This window comes from Drosophila sechellia, chromosome X (genome assembly GCF_004382195.2).
Source record: "Drosophila sechellia strain sech25 chromosome X, ASM438219v1, whole genome shotgun sequence".
NCBI classification, from domain to species: Eukaryota; Metazoa; Arthropoda; class Insecta; order Diptera; family Drosophilidae; genus Drosophila; species Drosophila sechellia.
Genome location: NC_045954.1, coordinates 861,121 through 883,359, shown reverse-complemented (window position 1 = coordinate 883,359; position 22,239 = coordinate 861,121). Strand labels below are relative to the sequence as shown.

The 22,239-nt window shown below is 45.6% G+C and overlaps 3 protein-coding genes across 6 annotated transcripts in view; 2 read left to right on the top strand and 1 right to left on the bottom strand.

Annotated features, from left to right (window-relative positions):
* Positions 1-635: 635 nt before the first annotated feature.
* Positions 636-5,394, top strand: LOC6615917 (leucine-zipper-like transcriptional regulator 1 homolog). Its single transcript, XM_002040249.2, has 6 exons — positions 636-1,522; positions 1,585-3,000; positions 3,070-3,245; positions 3,302-3,480; positions 3,579-4,615; positions 4,675-5,394. The coding sequence occupies exons 1-5, from the start codon at positions 774-776 to the stop codon at positions 3,981-3,983; spliced, it is 2,925 nt and encodes a 974-aa protein (XP_002040285.1). The 5' UTR covers positions 636-773; the 3' UTR covers positions 3,984-4,615; positions 4,675-5,394.
* A 2,511-nt stretch (positions 5,395-7,905) lies between these two features.
* LOC6615916 (transcription initiation factor TFIID subunit 11) lies at positions 7,906-8,777 on the bottom strand. Its single transcript, XM_002040248.2, has one exon. It carries the CDS (start codon positions 8,614-8,616, stop codon positions 8,056-8,058), a length of 561 nt encoding a protein of 186 aa, XP_002040284.1. The 5' UTR covers positions 8,617-8,777; the 3' UTR covers positions 7,906-8,055.
* Positions 8,778-20,611: 11,834 nt separating this feature from the next.
* LOC6615908 (uncharacterized protein CG43867) overlaps positions 20,612-22,239 on the top strand; it is an 83,958-nt gene continuing 82,330 nt past the window's right edge. Inside the window, exon 1 of one of the 4 annotated variants that reach the window (XM_032725038.1) lies at positions 20,612-21,082. The gene's annotated coding sequence lies outside the window, so the exon portion shown is untranslated. The remainder of the gene's footprint in view (positions 21,083-22,239) is intronic. The other 3 variants (XM_032725027.1, XM_032725032.1, XM_032725035.1) reach the window with 3 other exon arrangements.

Genomic DNA, 22,239 nt, shown 5'->3' with positions numbered 1-22,239 from the left:
ATGAAACTTGTTGCATAAGTTATTAATATAATTACGAAACTTTTAAGATACCGTGCAACGTGAAACACGCTCTGTGAGCTGAGTTATTTACATTTAAAGCACAGAGCTCTAATTGTTAATAAAGCGGTTCATCCCATGGATTGGCTGTGGTACTTGTACTAAAGAAGGCGGCATGTTTAAATGCTTTTAACTCACCGACGCTAACTTGACGCATATTAATTTGGCGCAGATTATATACCAAAGAGATGCCGCCCGCCAACTGGAAAGCGTTACTAAAAGTTCAGTTTTCTGGTTCAACAGTTGGCTAAAATCGTAATAATCGCGTTTGTGCCTATAAATCCTACCTTCGATGGCGTCTTTAAATGCAAGCCAATGCAATAAGAACGTGGTGAGTCTGCACACTATATAATTTTTGAAAGAATGCGCAAAAAGACGTGCCTGCCCCACATTGAATACATTCCAAATGGGCGCCACACTGCAATGCTAAGGAACATTTAGTTTTAAGTTAAATTCGAAGTTCTTTATTGAAAAAGTAAAGTTAACGGTTTCTACCTTATAATGGTTTCGGTTCAGTTAAATCTTCAGTGCGAGAGTGTGTGTGTGAAATATACCAAATACCGTAGCTATACTGTTGCGTTATCGATAGGCGATAGCAGGTACGAGTTAAGCTGCAAATGTATACAATTGCATATAATATCTGGAATTTGTGAAAACCGGAGCGCGCTTACCCACAACGAGGACGACGGAGGATCCTTCCGGCGTGTGATGAATTAATGCTAAAGTCGATCAGCGGAGGCGTTGGCGTGGCATCCACGGAAAGAGGCGGTGACGGAGGAGGCGTCGGAGGAGGTGGAGCAGGAGGAAGCGCCTCTGGGAGCAGGAGTACCAGCGGAAGCGGGCGCGCTAGCTGTGGGCTGGGCTCCAGTTCGATATCCAGTGGATTGAGTGCGGTGTGCGGATTTGTGACCGGAGCTAGTGGCGGAGGTGGATTTGAGCGGGATCGCGACAGGGACAGAGGATTAGCCAACAGCAGCGGTGGCAGCACTCCTGCCGGAATCCTCTATTGCCCCGCCTGTATGGCAGCTGCCAATCAGCAGAGTCCCAGCCAGAATTCGAGTCCGCACCACGAGAGTTTCTTCTTACGCAGCTCCTTCAAGTCGAGCAAACGGAACAAGGCCAGGAAAAGCGCCTCCACCGCCGGCTGCTTAGACGCCCAGCACATACGGGCAAATCTCCGAATGTCCATGTCCAGTTCAATGAGAGGCTCTAGAGGGAATAGCGGTGCTGGAGCGGCCTCTTCGCATCCTCCGGGCAGCAGCTGCAGCAGCGGACCAGGAGGATCGGGATGCAGTATGGCATATGACGCGGCAAGCAATGCCAGCAGTGGAAGTGGCAGTGGAAGCGGAAAGGCCACTTCCCCGGGCAGCTACAGCTGCAATGCCCTGAACGTGGACTTCACCTCCTACACGGCCACGCATCAGTGGACCAGGATGCTCGAATGCGCCGAGTTCGTGGGCGCCAAGTGAGTGGTGAAGCCATATAGCTGAAAATATCTATATTCCCTATCCATTTCTTTCCGCTCAGGCGAAGCAAGCACACCGTGGTGGCCTACAAGGATGCGATGTTTGTATTCGGAGGCGACAACGGCAAGAACATGCTGAATGACCTGATTCGCTTCGGCGTTAAGGACAAGTCATGGGGCCGCGCATGTGCAACAGGAACTCCGCCTGCTCCGCGATACCACCACTCGGCGGTGGTGGCCGGCAGCTCAATGTTCATCTTTGGGGGCTACACCGGCGACATTCACTCCAACTCAAACTTGACCAACAAGAACGATCTGTTCGAATACAAGTTCCAGAGCGCCATGTGGGTGGAATGGAAGTTCTCCGGACGCCAGCCGGTTCCTCGATCCGCTCACGGAGCAGCCGTATATGACAACAAAATGTGGATCTATGCGGGCTACGATGGCAATGCTCGGCTGAATGACATGTGGACGCTAAACCTCACCGATGAAAATCAGTGGGAGGAGGTGGATCAGCTGGGCGATCGTCCGCCCACCTGCTGCAATTTCCCGGTGGCTGTGGCCAGGGACGCCATGTACGTCTTTTCGGGGCAGAGTGGATTGCAGATAACGAACTCGCTCTTTGAGTTCCACTTCAAGACGCGCACTTGGCGACGCATTTCCAATGAGCCCGTCTTGCGAGGCGCTACCTCAGCTCCGCCCTCGCGACGCTATGGCCACACGATGGTGCATCACGATCGGTTCCTGTATGTCTTCGGGGGATCGGCGGACTCAACGCTGCCCAACGATCTGCACTGCTACGACCTAGACTCTCAGGTCTGGTCCGTCATCTTGCCGGAACAGAATTCGGATGTGCCTTCGGGTAGGGTGTTCCACGCCTCGGCCGTCATCTGCGATGCCATGTATATTTTTGGCGGAACCGTGGACAATAGTGTGAGAAGGGGCGACACCTATCGCTTCCAGTTCTCGTCGTACCCGAAGTGCACGCTGCGCGATGACTTCGGAAAATTCTTCCAGGACAAACAGTTCTGCGATATTCAGTTTATTGTCGGAGCGGAGGAGATTCGCATACTAGCACACATCGCCTTTGTGGCGGCACGCTCGAAGTATCTGAGGAACAAAATTTTGGCTGCCCGGGAGGCACGCCAGCAGCAGATGGAGAAGGTCTACGGGGTGGGCCAGGTAGATGCATTGGCTCTGAATGCGGGCGCGGGCGGGGACCGCGGGCCCATGTTGGAGGTGCGACTGGCCAACGCCTCCCCCGAGGCCTTTGAAATCATATTGAATTACATTTACACCGATCGCATTGACTTGAAGGACACGTACAGCAAGAACATCATCATTCTGATCACAGATATTTACCAACTTGCCGGTTTGTTCACCATGCCGCGGCTGGCCCACGGCTGTATCCAGTATTTGGACTACAAGATTAACAAGCTCAACGTGCTGGAGGCGCTCTACAATGCGGATAAGAGCAAGTGAGAGGAGATATAGCCTTTGGATCGTATTTAAATGAAATTAATTTATGTAAACACTCCCCAACACAGCATTAAGATCATTAAGGATCACTGCATGCAGTTCATCATCAAGGAGGAGAACTTCACAGACGTGGTCATGTCTAGTGAGTTTAGCGATTTGGACAAGCCTCTGCTGGTCGAGATCATCCGCAAGCGCCTGTATCCCAGCAAGCTGGTGATAGATACCAGCTATGAAGGCAATATAGGTACGGTTCGTCGATAGTTGATGGTATAATTAGCTGAAGGTATAATTTTTGAGTAGGAACCACTTTGGAGATCGATCTGTGCGCCTTTTTGGAGTCCACTGGCAACGATTTCTGCGACATTAGCCTTGTGCTGGAAGATCACGTGATACCAGCCCACAAATCTGTGTTGTCATCGCGCTGCACCTACTTTCAGGGCATGTTCCGATCCTTTATGCCACCGGACAACACAGTCAATGTAAGAAATCGCTGCTTGATAAGTGATAATAGTATACACATTTAAATTGTTGAAGCCAGCATTGTTCCTGAGTAACATTATATTTCGCTTTCACCCAGATCCAAATTGGCGAGATTTCTCCCTCGCTTGAGGCGTTCCACTCCCTGCTGCGCTACATCTACTACGGCGAGACGAAGATGCCGCCGCAGGATGCACTTTATCTCTTCCAGGCGCCGTGCTTCTATGGTCTTGCCAACAATCGGCTCCACGCATTCTGCAAATACTCTCTTGAGAACAACATTACGTTCGAGAACGTGCTGCAGACGCTGGAGGCTTCGGACATCACAAAGATCTATGATATTAAGGAGTACGCTCTCAAGCTGATCGTCAAGGACTTTGCGAAGGTCGCAAGGCTGCCGAAAATAGCCAGCTTGTCGCGCGAACTGTTGCTGGAGATCATACGCGCTGTGGCCGATTCGCACGGCGAGTTTCTCACGCGGATCAATATCAATACAGATATCTGAAAACTGGTGCTGCTCCAGCCGGCATTGCAGTTGTTGCTCGCCTGGTTGCAAATCGGACGTAGCACGTAATGCGGCAGTAGCGGTTGGCAGCGCCGAATCACATAATCCATTTATCATTAACCGATCCATCTCCCATCGATCGTCGCACCCATGCATCTGGTCAGATATGCATAGAGATATTGCATCAGAAAGAGAGAGACGAAGCGATCGCGACTCATGCAGAACGGATGTATTGCTATTGTTCTTAAATGGGACGAGCGATGGACGAGCCACTAGCAGGCGCGCTTTGAGTGAATTACTGCAGAGTTTGCATCGCGCATGCTGCCTCATATATATAAACCCCCTATATGCACACAGTATTAACCAAGAATGCACCTCCAATCGGTTCAAATGATATCGCATTGGGCTTCTCTGTCTCGAAACTATAGGTTTTTTTAAAACACTTGATCTTTAAACCTTATAGCTACACTTTACCAATTGGATACCAATTTTCCCTCTTAAGCATCTAGAAGTGAACTTTGCAATCAGACCCAGAACAAACGCGAGCTACAAAACAATATAATTGCAGTCAGGCAGGTACACCGTCCTTGCTCCGAGAGGTTTAAGGGCCGAATGGACCTTAAATCACGAAGGTGAGTGTGGGAACACTTTGAAAGTACAAAACCTCCACTTATATATATTTCTTTTTCAGATTGAACGCACCCTTGCTTTAACCTGATGAATCCGACTAAGTCCGTACAAAGTTGTATATGTTGCAAATATACAAATTTGAATACCCTTGCGAAACTATCATGTGTAAAACTGTTTGTAGGCGAAAACCGAATGTCTAAACTTTTCATAATACTAACATTTGGTATGCAGATAACTTATTTTGCAAGGGTCATAGGCTAATAGTCTCCGAAGTCCGAGGGTCTTCCCTTCATGTTATACTAATACCCAAGTACAACTTACTAGTTGATATAGATCTAAATCTACTCGTTTTAATTCGTATTTAACTTTATATATATATATATACATACATATATATATATATGAAAGCAGTAAACTGAATGTTATAAGCTAAGGAACCATTAAAGCATCTGACACATCATCCACGTGAAAAATTATCCCTAGAAAGGAACTCAAAGTTAACGTATTTGCCAAATTTGGATACGATTGTTTGCATTTACTATAGCGTTGTGTTTTTACTGATTTGCCGAAAGTTCTTTCGACTTCGAATATATATTTTAATTCTTATTTCCGAAATTGTGATAAATCAGTTTATTTATGATTGCATTGTGACTATTTTTAAGCAATATTTAAAAATCTTGGGTTCATTTCGAATATTTCCGTTATAATTTCGTCGTTCGTTTTTGTTGCTGTGTTCGCTATATGTCGAGAATTCAGAATAAACAATATTATTATACACATACGCTAGCACTCTTGATCTGTGTTGAATGGCAAATCTTTGTGGGCTTACCACAAAAACGTGGCTAAATAATGGAATTCAAGACAAACAAACTGAGCCAATTGTTTCGGGCTGCGTTTTTCCCAGCTGGTTTGGCATAGATAAATGTATTTCAATGGAATTAAAACAAAACAAAGGCTGCAGCCGCAAGTTAAAGCTGTCGTACGGGGGTGGCAAGAACCCGGAAAGCCAGCCGAAACTGTAGCCAAGGCCAGGACAATGACAAGGACTTCACTTTGGGGGTTAGTCCTGCTCAGAGCCGCTTATCAAATGCAAATTACAAAATCAAATATGCCAACGGCACCAGGCTGGAAGGATCTTCTCTTCGAGATGGAAATGCCACTTACAGGTACAACTGACAGTAAGCCGAATTGAATTGAATTGCCATGGAGTCAGGGAAAATTATTTGGCCAAGTCCTGCCTCTCAGGTGGAGTTCAGCCTGCTTCGTGTTGCATATTTATGAGGCCATTAGTGCCCGACGTCCGACTGCGGGTCCTTCGCATCCATCGCATCCATCGCATCCTTGGCAGCATTGCAATGGTCAAGGTTTTTCTGCAGATTATTGCAGCTCGATGGGGGAATTCGTTGTGAATAATCGATTAGCTTATCCAGCATTAGCATATTTAACATAACTGGGCGTAGTCGATCGCTTTGAATGATTACTTTGAGTATGTACTTTGGGTACTTCTAAGCCTAAACAATACTTATTGGCTGCTTCGATATATTAATATAATCGTATATGTTCAGAAAACAAAGTCTTAAGCTATCGTTGCCAAAGGCCCCTCAGTGAGCTGTCGCTTACAGTTTTCCAAACAGCATACCAATTATCCGGTCGAGAACAGAGGACTTGCGTCCGGCTGCTTTGGAACCCGTGCCAAGAGTCCAGCTGAAATAAACTCCTAAGTTAGACAGCCGGACAAACCCAGAGTTTAGAAACGAGGCGCACGAGCTCGAGCATTCCGCTGCCCGCTGCCAATTTATAAGCTCATATTTAGGCCGCCAACACAGATCAGAGTCAATCAGCTACATACATATTACTATACGGATGTGGAGGGTGAGGATGGGCTCGTTTCATGCTTTTTAATATCCGTTTCATGTGGATTTATGCGCATCAAGTTCACGCTGAGCGACGGCACATAAATTTCATGGCAATTGAAGCAGTCAAGACGAAAAAATAAAGTAATCTTCCGAAGACCAAATGATAGACTTCATGGTACCTATTGCAGACTATATGTGCCAGGTTATTCCTCACTTGATCGGATTATTTAGTTTTCGAGGCGTGAAACGATTGCTTTCCTATAGCTTTGGATTTTTGGATGGCGTGCGGGCCTAATACATCCTTTTACGCCTGCAAGTGCTGGGAATGAAACCAAGTAAGGACGGAACGGCCAAAAGAGAAACATGCGCCCTTCGAAAAGGGTTAACTGAAGTGAATGTGGGCCTGGAAAATGGACTGAATTCAGGGTTAGGACCGAAATGGACTTTAGGAATTTTTCAAAGTTTTTCTGCATTGCTGGTCACTGATACCGACCGCTTTACGCCAGCTTCAATTAATTTATAGCGATAAGGATTTGTATCCCAGTCATGACAACTTTGCCACGGTCCACGCCGTTGGATCGGGATTCCCGTGCCACGCATAAAGTGTCATTTCAGCGGCTCCGATGCCTAATTAAAACCATCAATTTCGAAGTGAACGGGATTCGTGTAAAGGGCTGGAGGATTGGCGAAGGATTGGGCAAAGTGCAGCTGCAGGAAAGTTTAATTAAAAAATCTGTATCCCTGGAGCAACCGCCTTTGCCCACACCCCTCAGCAATTGAAGTTTAATTGCTGCACAGACTCACAAAGGTGAAATGGGAGTGAGTATGCAAATAACTGGGTACGCGACTTAATGCTGACTTCATTATCCATGCCAACTGGTTCAATCGTAAAAGCTATTTTTTCTATTGCTGCAACATAGTATAAAACAAAGAAGCACAGTGTTTCGACTGCCGGATACAAATATCCTTCACTTCAACTCACTTTACTTCACTAGCGGCCATAGGAAAAAAGAGAGAATGCTATAGTCGAGTTCGCCGACTATCAGATACCCGTTGCTTGGATAGTGGAATTGCGAACGCGAAATATCATAATTTTTATGGGAAAGAAGAAGAAAAATCAAATGACATTTTTCAAAAGTATGGGCAAAGTTGCAGTTTTGGGCGTTTGAGTGAGCGTTAGAGTGGGCGTGGCAACATGGGCCAACAAACTTGCGGTGCGTCTTTGTCTCTAGAATCTGTATCTGAACCTTCTAGCCTCTATAGTTCCTGAGATCTCGACGTTCATACTGACGGACAGACTGACGGATTAACGGGTATCATATGAGGAAGAATTGACTATAAAACTGGATTGAACTTAATTGAAAAGTACTCATAGAAAACTAGAATATTTGCGAATATGTTGACCAACAAATGCTTTCAGTTTATTCCAAGAAGAAGTTATATTATGTTGGTGTTTTCTTTTTAGAGAGAGAGTCGAACTTCTTCGTGCAGACAGCTTTTGTGGTTTTATTGTATTAAATTGTGCTCATCTTTAAAGAGTTGGTGCTTGTGTGTTTTTCTCCTAGAGATTTGCTATTTCGGACGTATTACTTCTTGTTTTTGCCGCTCTGTTTTCTCTTCCTCTTGCGTGAGCGAGATTTCTGGCCTTCATCCTCATCGTCATCGCTTTCGGAGTCATCCTCTACCACATAGTCCTTATCGTTCTTATCGTCCCCATCGCCCTCATCGTCCTCACCGTCCTCACCGTCCTCACCGTCCTGATCGTCCTCGTCGTCCTCATAGTCAATCCGCTCCACGAGGAGAACATCATCCGCATCAGACCACTCGATCCTCCTCCTTTTCTGGGGAGCAGTGCCAGAAAAAGTGGCCTTGAGGGAACTGATACTGGCGTTCGAGACTTGGAGAACCTTCGATTTGAATAAAAAATGGTCGAGCGATTCTATGGCTCTATTGGCCTCGGTTAAACTTTCAAACTGGATAAACCCGTAGGTATCGATCACCAGCGAGCCAACGATTTGGCCATAGGGCACGCAGAGCAAAGACAGCTCCTCGCGGGTGCAAGGCGGTAGGTTTCTCACACAGATCCTGCTCTTCAGACACGTCGGTCCACTGGCAAGTTCAATTCCCGCGATATTACTTACAGACATTTTATCTTTTTATTTTATTTTTACTTAGTTGAATGATTGTCAAAAATTTTCCTTTTTCGAAGGGCTCCTTTTTCTCTAGCTTTTCCGAACAATAGTTAATAATTTGACTTTTGCAAGTGTTACCAGATAAAACGTAGAAGAAAACTACTGGGTACTGGGAATAGTGGGGTAGTCTATGGCTGTTATCAAAATTTTACAGGTCGTAGGAATAATAATTGGTGACATCCCTAGCCAATTTCAAATTTTGGTCTTGGTCTTTAGTTTAAATATTTCCAAGACAATAAGAAACAAAACCGTTCAGCTTTCAGGACTTGTACATAGTAAGTTCATCGAAAGGGGTAAGAATCTGAAAGTATATGTAATTTTCGAATCGGCCTATGTAGCACCAGTGCTCTAGATCCGGTTTAAGGGTCAAATCGCTGTACTTCCACGATCCCACGGCAAAAACTGTGCTTTTGAAGCAATGCGGAAAGTGCCTTTGTTGCCACCTAAATGGAAAAAAAAAACAAAAGAGAATGCTATAGTCGAGGTCCCCTTTGGAGAACACTGTGGCTTTAAATTGCAACAAAGCTGGGCCCCTTTGACCTGTAGTAGGCCTGTAACCTTTAACCTCACCCCTTCTGATATAATCGTCGACGCATAAATCTCAAGACCTGCCCGGCGGCTGCAATTTACGGCACGACCGTAAATTTTTATAAATGTCCTTGTAAATAAACTCGCAAATATGCTGATTTAGCATATTTCTGATATATGTGTGCCCGCATACGCTGTGTGGGCGGCGGGGGCGTGGTTCACGCCTGCGGTTTATGCCATGTGCTATGTGTGTGGCAGTTTTATTGCGAAGCTTTTTGTTCCCGCTTCTCCTGGGTATCCATGAGGAGTATGTGGCCCAACCCTTGCTTGGTCTTAATCTTTGAATTGCTTTTGCTTTCTATCAAGCAGGCTGATAATGTTTTTCTAGACGAGAATGCTGCTCTGTTGCTCATCTATACATGTTTTCTAGGGTGTTCAACCGGTCGAACGTTGCGTTTGTTTTTTGCTTTATTTTATTCTCCTTTGATTTCGTGGGCTTCCCTCAAGGGAGCTCGGAAAAAGTCAAAAACAGAGCCAAACAAAAAAAGGGCACAGAGATAAATAAAAAATGAAAATTTTATGTTGCATTAACTTGCGCTGGCATTGTTGTGCCGCATAAAAAGCATATGTGTAATAAAATTTATGCATATAAACAACCGATGGCAGCCCACAAAAACCAGCAACAAGCAGCACCGACAGACAATGAAAAGCGAGTTAAATATTTGATAAAGCAGCCGTGAAGTTCGCCCAATGCCTGTTGTTCTGTATTGCTGTCTAAATTTGTTGTACTGCTTGACTGGCAGACTGGGGGTGTCCTCCATCCTGCGAGTTACGCGGGATGCTGAGCTTTGCGAAGGGGCATTTTGCAAGGATGGTCACAATGGAACAATTATGGAAGGGTTTGTGGTCATCTCTAACTTCGCGATGAGCACTCGAAACTGCGTGTAATGAAACGTGGATTCAAACGGAGCCTCCGCGAATCCGAAGTTCGTGTTTTGCCATGGCGGTTCCCTGCTCTTCCTCCTCGGATATGTGTGCACTTGACATTTTCAATTTGCCGGCAATCAAGCAGCAAAATATGGATTACATTGTTAACGCTTTCGGACTACGCAAAGTTTCATAGTTTCTGCACAGAGAGAATCCTTTGGTTTGTGCTGCGTTTTCATATTAGCTTGAACCAATTCCTAAGGAAGTTACTCTTATCTATATAATGCAGAAAATACAAGGAGCTGTTTCTCCGTGTGAGCCTGTGATATGAAGTCGTTCGCCTTTCTCGCCTCCTTTGCACTCGCTCATTTGTCAAAAGCTGCAGCAGGGTGTTATTAATGGATCCTCGACTGACAGGTACTGCCCCTTCTTCGGGCAACGCCTTTCCTCGGTTCTCTGGCCATGCACAATTGAACAAAATCTCGAAAAAATCAGTGTGCGATTAAAAAACAGTAGCTGGTAGCCAAGCCAAGCGTTGCATATTAAGCGGAACTAGGGAACTGCAGCCCCGAATTGTTTTTCGAACCCTAAGTTCAAACTGTACTTGTTTGTTTTGTGAACATGCGAACGGGGCGTATGCGCAATGTTTACTTATTCATTATTTCTATTCCATTGTATTCTTTTGGAGACACAGGCCGGCGGGCCGGTGAAACTTTTCGTATCCACAACATGTGGCAGAGTGGCAGGTGGCAGGCATTTCCCAGTCTTCTGGGCATCTCTTTCCCCTTGGCCCCACGTTTTGGGCACAGAGATTTCGACGTGGCCGATTTGCAGGATAGCTATTGCAGTTACCTACTCCCTGTTTGTACATCGGTTCTTACGCAGAGGAAGCTGCATTTCCATGCTGCCATTGTTGCTGCACCCTTTTTCTGGCTATTGCAGCTTAAAGCGCAAGACGTGCCAGGAGTTTCCTTCACGTTCCCCCTTTCCCGACTCAGGGAATATAATTTCCCATTAGCGCTCCTGACACCCACACACGCGCACTGAGAGAAAGTGTGGAGTCTCTTGTTCGGTGGGTTCCATCCGCAAAATGCACGCTGTTGGCCACATTAGTAGGGAGTTGGTTAACAGGCTCCCTTGATGGTTAAATGGCTCCCTCCGCCATTTCTCTCTGTGCACGCAGAAAGAAAAACATGAAAACATGCCACTCACCACCCGGCTTGCACTCGCTGCTGCAACTTTCCCGTTTGGCTTTTTCCGAATGCTTTGTGGGATAAAGTTGGAGCGAACATATGGCCGACTTCGACTTTGACTATTCATATTTTCACAGTCCCCGCATAGCACCTCCCCCACCTACCCCACCTCCCCCGCCTGCCCCGGAGTGTGTGTGTGTTTGCATAACAAAACTAACATTTAACAATAACATTTCCAACATTACGATGTCGACGCCAAAACTGAAAGGATAAACATTTCGCAACTCTGTTGGTGTGCTGCGGCGGAGATGTAGTTGGGCTACAGAACATAGGAAGTGCTGGGTGAATTGCATCCTGGTGTAAGCACTCCATTCCATTGATGCGAAGGCCGCGAATACGGCGTTTAATCGAATACAAACATTCGTAGGTGTTCGCAGTTGAGCGTAGTGATTATTTCATTTCGGTTTGATTTGATTTCTGCCCCAAAAAGCTGGGAAAATCAATTTCATATAGAGTTCTCTTTATGGGTTTCAGAACTGTTTTTCTGTTGCCTTGATTATCATATTTCCTTCCGCGCTTCTGAAATTTTCCCTTTCCTGGCCTGCTGTCTGCTGTTCTAGCATTTCCGACGCTTCCGACATTTTCCTCGTTTCCCATTTTCCGGGTTTTGTGCGCATTTCGAAATGCATTTTTATATTTCATCTGCCCTGCGGCTGCGGCTGCCTGTGAATAAAGTTTAGCGCAACATTTTTATGCATTATGATTGGCTGGCTGCGAAGCCAGGCTGCTCATTGCTTTTGCATGACTGTTTCCATCTGGTTACGGTGGCGTATGCGTAATATGCTTTTGATTGGCTTTGAATGGTGTAAAGCATTATTTGGATTGGCATTTCTCGCATCCGTCTGGGGAATATATTTTTGTTTTCCTTCGAGGCACAAACAATCTTCGATTCAATCAACATTGAGCTGAGCCCTTTGAGTTGTTCCGTGCTTTCTCAGTGGCTTCGCAGGGCGGTGGGGAAATTATCACCCTGATTGAAATAAAATAGAAATCAAACAGCACACATAATCATGCAAGGAGAATGTGCCACTTCTTTACGTTTTTTACGTTGCTGAGCAGCTCTTTTAAAACTAAGTACACTTCATCGTCGGTCGGAGGAATGGGTTCAGGAAATAACCCTTGCCCTTTCTTCGCTTCGCTTGGCTTAGCTTTTTGGTCGTTGAATGATGTCCTGCCAAGGCGAATGTAATCAACAAATATTTTCATGGCGAAAGGACGAGTGGAAAGCGAGGATGGTGGAAGATAAAACTGAAGAAAAAGCGGAAAACTCAGCTGAGGGGGACAGTCATAAAGTGCGCCGTCAACTGTCCACTTTTCGTATGTTTGGTAATTTTTCTGCTTCACTTGGAAAAGGGCAAGAGTGGGAGGGGTGCCATGGTTGGGGTCACCAGCTGCAATAACAAAATGGTTGCGATCCACCCAGACCAGTCCCCTGCGACCATCAACCTTCGGTCATTGTTGTTGTCGTTGGTAATTTATGGAGCAACAAACAACACTGTTGACATTATTGACAAGAGACTCTGTCGCTGCATTTGTGGGGGCGGAGAAGCGCAGGGTGGGCGTGGCACTTTGGCACTTGGAGGGGAATGAAACAATTTGGATTCCTTTTTCTGTATATGTGTTTGTATATCTGTATATATACGCCCAATGAAAACACGCAGGAAATTCCGGAGAATAATGCATTTCGTTAAGAACAATTACTTGCTGAAAAGTTGCTCACGCTCAAAATATATCATATCAAAATATGAAATTATGAATTATATGAATAATTCTTCTTCTACTTCTACTGCTGAACTACTGACGTCTAGAAGTGGAGGCTTTGAAGATCCTAGACCTACGAAAATGTGGCAGATATTTGCAAATCCGAATGACACCTGCTACCTAAACGCCCGCCGCAGGCACGATTTTTGGCTGGCGAAAGTTTCGATTGGATTGGCTTGTTACACGGCTGGCGAACATAAAATGTTTATGGCCCGTCTTCTAATTAAAAGTACACCAGGCTCCCAAGGACGAAGAGTCCTCGTAAAGAACTCGCAACGAAATGGCCTCGCGACATATTGAATTAAATATTCAATCATAAGAACAAAAGCCGTGCAAAAGTTCCTAGGCGCCCGATGAGGAGATGCGGAGCACAGGACCTGCCCCCCTTATCCTTAACGTCACCTCCCCTCCCCGCCCCCATTCACCTCGCAGCAGAAGTGACACTTTATGGCAACGACGTCAGCTGAACTTGATAGACAATTTCGAGTGCGTCATAAACATTTACCGTTCGACGTGAGCCTCCAGCTCGAGCAGCTCCTTCAGATCCCTGGAATCCCCGGCTCTCCCGAGAGCTCAACATAAATTAACTACTACATGCCGGGCGGCGGAAAGGGGCGTGGCGTCGTCTTGCATCTGACATCGTCTGCAAGCTGATGGAGTGCCCAAATTAAGATGCCGGATAGGCAGTCAAATAGAGTGCCAATCGGCTTGTTGGTCTGCGCAGTACTTCAGAATATGGCAGGATGCAGGATACAGGACGCAGGTTACAGGATACTCCGTAGCCGTGATAGAACCGGGAATGCAAGCCAGCCAAATTAAGGCGACTTCTGCAGTTGCACGCAGCATGATGATCTCACAATTAACCCGAAACAAATTCATTGAATAACTTATTCCAACTTATTCCAGATGTCACGAGTTGATTGACGTGCTTAATTAAAGGCGTAGCTCGAGCAGCTGACACAAGCCAGATTCCTTGAGATTGCCTAAATAAACACCGGCTGTACGCTCAAACATGCACTTCATGAAAGCCTCTATATCTACAGGCATACATACATATATCATGTCATGGTCAAAAAGCATAAATATTTACTTAAGCCCATTATGCTGCTGATTGATTTGAAATTCATTTTGCAAACATAACAACGTTAGTGGGTAGGGAAAATCCGCCCGGCATGTGCTTGTGCACATGGACGGTGCGTTTTGAGGGAAAGGCTTAAAGCTCCGTAAACTATAATTTGCAATGCATGTAATTATGTGACGGCCAGAGCTCGCATAAAATATCTCTCTCTCTGTGTGTGCCGGCTAATAAGATTACAAATTATTTCGGCTAATTGCCACCGACATAACATAACTAATAACAGCAGCAGCTGGATGCGAAACGGAGGGATTTGCTCAGGATTTCCTCAGTCTCACGTAGCAAGTTGCATGTGGCTGGGGGCATTTGCATTGCGCCTAATTGTATGCCATAAAATATTAAATTACATGCCATGCAATGCACAACGTGAACGCCTGCCCCTTTCGACCGGATTTCCCCGCTTTCCCCGCTTTTCCCGGGCTTTCCCAGCTGCTCTGCCCAACCCCTTGAGTAAGACTTAAGCCTTCGCCTGCCTGCAGCGCAATTCCCTTTGTGGAAAGCCAGGGAAATAGGATTAGTTCTGGGTTCCTAATGGGGAGCAACGTCTATTTATCAGGGATTTAACTTCGCAGTTGCAGGGGGATAACTTGAGGTCCTGATTCCCACACAGAACGCTTGATCTCTTCCCAGAATGTAATTGGAAATTATCCCAGTTTTTCGACTCAAAGGAAACTTTTGAGTTTGAAGACTTACGTGCGCTTTGTGAAAGCAGATACATAACATAAAACTCTCATTTAGATATAGTCAGATACAGGTTGTTTTATATGTATGTATAAAATGAATACGAATCAATTAGCATCCACCATCCACGCTGCAAACTAGCCAGTTAAAATAAAAATTCCATTAAATATTTGTGACATAATAGTAGTTTTAGGGAATAGTAACCGTACAAATTCAGTTTCATTAGTTCAGCGTTTAAGCCATTATACGCTCACTAAAACCGCAACTGACTAAAAAATGCACCTTCATGGCGCTTAGCCATCGACCCCTCAGTCCCTTGACCACGCGAAATGGCCATTAGCCAACCGCAATTGAATGGCAGACAAATTTTCCATTCGAACTAAAAACATTCGAGTGCTGCAAAGTGACCGCAGAAAGCTTTATGTATCGACAAGGTGTGTTAAAAAAATATTTAAATTTCATTAAAAAAATATGTTGCTACTCTCAGCATTTGAGAAAAGTTCAAAAAAAGATTGAGAACTAATCTTTCAAGTCTTTAGAGGAAGTTGCGAGACCGAAAGGAGGTACAAATACCCGGAAGTACAGTCACGCCTATATTGATTATCGATAACTGCGCAAATGCTGATATTCATAGTCAGCAATGTTCAGCTTCAGGTAAATTCCGCCCAGGAAGCAGCTAAATTGGCAAACTTATGGTCTCCCACTCTCGCACTCAAGAACATCGCTGCATTTTGTTGCAATTGCGATTTCTGCACACTTACAATGCTAATTCGTGTTAACTTTTCGTGTAATGCGCAAATTTATAGACCTTCCTCTAGTTGAGACACCAAAAGCGAAAAGTGTACGGTATGCATCCGGAGTGGCAACCTGGCAAACTTTATTTAAAACTCGGCTTAAAATTACTTTCGAATTAGTACCTATGTGTTTCAAGAAATGTAAAACCATATATTTGCTTTAATGCTAGTTTAGAAATATATTGAAAAATTGAAATTCGCTTTTCCTGCCCCTTTCGAACAATGTGGCCATAACTTACCCGTGTCTGTCTTGTACCACCAATTGACTAAAACTCCCTGGCCTCTTCCACCTGTGTTGTGCGGCAAGTAGTCGTGTGTGCCGAGTGTCCTTGTCCTTTGGCCAAGAGGACAGATTTATGGGCAAAAGCAAACGGCTCAAGAGGTTAATAAAACTTAATAATTCCGTTCGAGTGTTAACTGCAAGCGACCTTAAGTTGGGCTTTAGTTTCGAGCCGATCCGAAAATCAAGGAGTCGTAAAGCAGGTGCTCCAAAGGTCGTAAACTTCGAGGCGGAAGCCCCGGGGCACATCTATAAAAAATGTATTTTTACAACACACAAAAATTAAATTATATAGTCGGTCGCTCAACTTGATGAATAAGTGGCCATAAAAGGGCAGGAGAAATGGAAATTAGGAGGACGCAGGGAGCCTGGACTGGACGTCAGCATAAAAATCAATCTAATTTCATTAAAGTCAGTCAACATAATAAAAGGACATCGTTTTTGCTGCTCCTCCAAGACAATGAGAGGAGCACGGTGGAAAGAGGACACTTGGGACATCGGGCGGAATTTCATTTTCCAGCAAAAAAGAAAACGCGAAGCAACATTCAGGGCTGAGACTTCTTTAAAAACGTTCGGAACGGCCGATGGGGGTTTCGGAGTATTCGGTTTTTATTTAAAAGGCAAGCAACCGAAATATATTGAGTTTAATATATCTAACTAAAAACGAAGTCCTCACCAGCGGCCCTAATCCTCAAAAAAGTTAATCAATTACGTCAAATCGATTCTTCGGGCTAAGTTGCTCCCTCGGCCTTGTGTACAGTTGGGTTAAAAGGCTTTTGAGTGTGGGCGTCTCTTGAGTTCTTAGCAGGAACAGGTACATTCCTCATGGATGTAATGTAAATCCCGTGTTGGAGCTCTCACATAATTCACGGGCCGAAACACGAGGCAATAAAACATTTTCCATTTTCCACCTAATAACACGCCTCCCCTCCGCCCCCTCCTGCCACCCGCTCACATGTGGAGAAGTGAAAATGCGGAAAAGCCGGGGGTTCATAAATTCAATTCGCTTCGACCGGCAGCTGCAGTTGATTTTCAGTCCCAATTCCGAGTGATTTTCTTAATGTAGTTCAAAGGGAAATTGTGAAAATTCCAGGGATGTGGGACGTGTGTGCAAAGGGTTTCCCCGCTTTTCTTAAGTGCTGCGAGATCTAATAAATTTCCACTACGCCAAGACGGCAGGTCGCCCATTTTCGGGGGCGTTACGGATTTTTCAATAATATTTCACCTGCAGGTGGGTTATGCATCATGTGTGTGTGTGTGTAATTGTCTGAAAAATTACCATGTCTACATGACACGCACCCACGCACGCGCCGCCATTAAATCACATTTTCCCGGGCGAATTTTCCAGAAGAGGTGGGCGGCAAAGTGCTGCGAAGTGGGTGATGGCCCTTTCGTCCTAGCGTAAAATTCACAACCGGGCCAGGCACTTAAACTAATCAAAGTACGGCTTATATGGCAGCCTCCTGCATTCATCAACGAATGATGACTAGAACTCTCGCAACTGCGGAAAACCAAACAAGATTTCACTATAATTTTCACATATTTTCCGGCACGATCCAGCAACTCGCAAACTATGTAAGCATTCCACGCACCCAGGAAAAGCCATTCCATTTACCCGAATTCCCAATATAGCCGGCAGAACTCCCCAAATAGTTCACACATTTTCACAGGTACACCCAAAATACCTGTCCACCGATTTTGTGCAGATGTCAGGCGAAAGTCAAGGCAAATCTCGGCGTTTATTTTACGTTTGATTGAAACTCTGATTAATTTCAGCAGCCAAGTCCTCAGCGCCCCTTGTCCTCCCCAAAGCTCCGGTTTCAACACCTGGGCACCTTCGCTCTCGGCTTTCATTTGTAATGAGTGCTGGGCACACGTACGGCGCATTGGTTACACGGCAGGAGACACGGCTCCGGATGCGGACGGATACGCCTGTGAATGGAATGGGTAGTTGGGGCGCAGGAGGAGCAGCAGGGGTGGGGCCCTTTGGGCGGGCATGGACCCCATGTGTTGGGGACAATCTGTCATACACAGGGTTAGGGCAAACGCGCCGGGTATGATCTAAAAGTGATGAGAAAGGTGACTTGGTACAATGCTCGCATTGTGCCCCCGAAAACTGTTCAAAATCGATGGCGGCGGGTGGGTGTCACAGATATCACAAGAACTGAACAATTACTTATGATGTTGTAGAAATTTGCACTTTAGTTGCGAAGAGGAAGTGCTTTGCCAGTTTGTTTCTAACCGAAAAATATTCCTTGAATCAACATTACCTTAGGGTGTTGATGGCATCGTGTTGGCCATGTCGGCCATGTCGGTCCCCAGTTGTATTCCATGATTATCACTTTGCACGTCCTAGGTACATATATGTGTGCGGTCCTCTAACCCATCTGCTCCTCTTTATACGTTTTGCGTGATCGCATGTGGAGTCCCCCGTGGATTTAGCTGAGTTGGCTCATAATGTTGGCAACTACCTCGCAAGCCTCGTGGACCTGATGGTCGCCATGTAGTGCCTGGTGCCAAGATCTAATTGCTGAAATCAGTGTGCAACCTACACCCGGCTCGTGTCCTCGCATCCGTCTCATCTACGGCCGCTGCTGCTATTATCCCTAAAAGCCGGCAAGACATTGCCAAGACCGTAAGGAAGTTAAAAGCAGCTAAAATAGACACCTGGGACAGGACTGAGGAAAGCAGTTCTGCCAGGTGCAGCTGCATATGTCCCGCCATCCTGGCTAAGTAAGTACAGCTTAGCCCAGCCCAGCCCAGTTCTTTGGCCGGGATCCCAGTTCCCTCGTTCACCTCCTTCGGGGGCCAATCCAGTGACACAGAATTTATTGACTTTGTCGCTGTCGTGTCCTCAGCATTTTCTCCTGCTTTTCGCAATGGTAGTTGAACCTGGGACTATCACCAGCAGTCATCCTGTGCACCGAAAAAAATAGAAGCAACGCTCATATATATGTACATATGTGCTTTAAGTAATCAAAACCATTGGGTTGTCATTCGAACGTACTTTTAAAGCATCTCCTCAGATGAATCCAAACTGTCAAAATTCAAGCCCATTCGGAATTCGCTTCAGTGCAAGCAAAAGCTTCCGAACAAATTAAACCCGTAGTCCAGGCCATAAATTAACCAGCGCTCGTCGTACACACCCAATCACAGCTGATCATGATGATGATGACAAAAACTGGCAAGACTCCATCCTCCATCTCAGGCGGGCATCCTATCCTGTTTGCCCGACTTTAGCAGCCCAGAGGGTTGCTTTGTTGTTTATGAGCACGTGTAATCACTTTTCCCATGGTCCACTTGATGGCCATCAACTGCGACTGCGTTTCCTGCATCCCGAGCTCCCCCAGAAGGGGTGAAGCGTTGACCATCGCAAGGACCATCGCCAGGAGTCAACTTAATGGGTACCGGAATCCGTATGCAGTCTTTAAATACCCCTCACATAAATATTTGCCCTATGTAGATGGTTTTATATGTAGATCTATGCGTGTTGGAAATGTATTTCCAAGAGCTAGAAGTGAAGTATCAGTGTTGCGATTGGCAGCCAGTATTGCCAAACGGTAGTGTACTCATTATATTGGTTTCGCACCATACACATTGTTGTTTTCGAATGTCCCGCATGTGCCTGTCATCTGAACCCATTTCCGTTCGGTGGAAATCTTTAAAGTGGTCCTCTTTCCCCTGGCTGGATGACTCTTTGATTGCTGCAGCTTTTGCATCTGCTGCCGGACACACGGACTGAAAACCAGATAGCAGGTGGGAAAGCGGGAAAACGGGAAAGGTACAACGTGGATGGCAGACTTTTGAATTGACTCGGCCGAGTGGACAGCAAACGCTAGGAGGGCACAGGCACATGTGTGAGCCAGGCGCATTCCTGTGAATTTTTGTGAATTGAAATTTTTGAAATTTCCCGTCACAGTCTGCACTCTGCAGACGGCCAGACACATTGGAATCCTGTTAATTGCTCCGGTAGGGGGTGTTGCAAGGATTGATGGTGTGGGGCTGCCCCGCCACGCCCCTTGTGTTAGTGGCCTTTTCGAAAAGCCTACCGAAGTTAGCAAAGGATGGTTGTTTTGAGATGATGAGGCCAACGATAAGGCTCCTCGAAGCAGAATCATTTAAATGAGTTTAACTTCACACACTACTTACATTTTGATTGAATGAATGACCATTTGTAATAGACTACCTATAACTTTAGAGACGAATTGAAATTATAGAGGTCTTAGAGTAATTGCTTTGTTTTGTGTTGGGATAAAACTTATACTAGTGAATTGGGATATTTTGTGTTTACTCCCAGATCCTGAATGAGTGCTTTAGCACTTAGTACATGAAATTCTATATTCAAATGCAACGGTTCCGCGGCAACAGTTCGGCTAACAGAGAGGCGAGACAACTGTAGAGCTAGGCGCTGTTGAACCGCTGTAAGGCAACAGTTGTTGCGCACTGTTACCGTTCCACTCCAGTTCTTGCGCACGCTAACAGCGCGAAGCCACTCATGTTAGCCAACAGAAGGCAGAAGCACTGCACTCAGTCACTCACTCAAGTTCGACCCGAAAGTTCGCCCGATGTTTGCCCAGCTTAACATGCTGCTAACAGTGTTTTTTTTCCAGCGCCCCCATCGAGTTCGTGTTTACTCCGCGCTGCTCTTTTCGGTTAGCTAGTTTAACTAACTGTGTTTTTTTTTGCCGCGGGTGCAACAACAACAAGTGGAAACAGCTGTTCGAGCTCGCTAAACGGCAGTAAAATGAGCATGGCAAGAGGTGAATAACAAAACAAAGGCCAGCGTTAACAAAAGTGAAAGACAAAAGCAAATAGCATAAAGCAACAACTGCGGACGGGCGAGCAAAGGGAGCGAAAAGAAGAAGAGGAAGAGTTTGCGCAGTCACGTGTGCAGTCGACGTCTGCTGCGGCAGCGGCAGCGGCCGAGGAAAATTCCCATGCGGAAAATTCACATTCGCATTTGCGAACGAAAAAAGCACCAAAGGCGAGACGGCGATGATGGAGCTGACGAAGAGGGAGCGAAAGCCACCAACAACCACTAGCAGCTGTTAGAGAGGGACAGGTGAGTTGTTGTGTTTTCTGGCGCCAGATCCTTGATCGCAGCCTCCGTCCCTTTCGCACACGCAGTGCCTTCAATTAGTATTTCACTTGGATTCAAATTAAGAACAAGTGTGTTGCTCCACACACCACGGGCCACGCCACTAGGTCTCCTGCATATGTACATATGTATGTACAAAAATGTACCTGCGAACGCAGGGCAGCAACAGCTGGGAACACAGGAATTAGCAGAGGCATATACACAGACAGCCTTCGCTTTGGACACCTGAAATCAAACCAAAAACGCAAACTACACATTTGCAAACGTCGGCCCTATTACTTTGACCACAACTGTATACCAAACAATTCCATTGATTTTTCTTGTGGGAATAGTTGGGAATGCGACACTGTAGACATAGGAAACAACGTACTCCTTTGCAAACGGAACCATCCGCACCCTTGGCACTGTTCCTGCCACCGACCCCACCCCTTCCCCCAATCCCTCCTGCGCTGTGCTCCTTGTATTTTTATTCCTTGTCCTTTCCTTTTGCGTCTGTCTGCTGTCGTTGAACTTTTTTTTCAACAATCTTCGACTTCTAGTTGGCCCCCCGCTATTTTCCATTTCCCCTCCCGGCGCCTCCCACAACCTCATGAGATATGTAAGTGGCCAGTTTTGTACCTTTTGTTTCCCCCAACGGAATTTATGTTAATTTGGTACTACATTCCCGCGCCTGCGAACCCCTCCTACTTCCTTCCCGTACAGTTGGTTTGATTTATCCTGCTCCAATGCGGTAGGTTAGGATTCCAGACTCACAGATAGGCCGAAGCAGAAGCTTTCGGCGAATTCCGCACCAAATTGATTTGCCTTGTTCCAGATGATTCAATACTGATCCCTTTCCAAATATGTATTAATTTAGTGATAGTTCACTGCAGTGAAGGCTAGTTGATAATCCTTCCGAATCCAGGACTTTTGCCATCGTGGCACTTAAATTAGATGCGGTACACGGAGCAACAAGTTGCAGATGTTGCTCCTTCGGTGCGACACAAGGAATGCATAACCAAATGTAAGCGTTTTGAATATTTTATAGATCTCCTCTATTTAAAAAGTTGAATAATCAATTTCTTCAAATAAGATATAATACATATACATTTAATGACGAAATTCTTGCGGTAATAGTTATT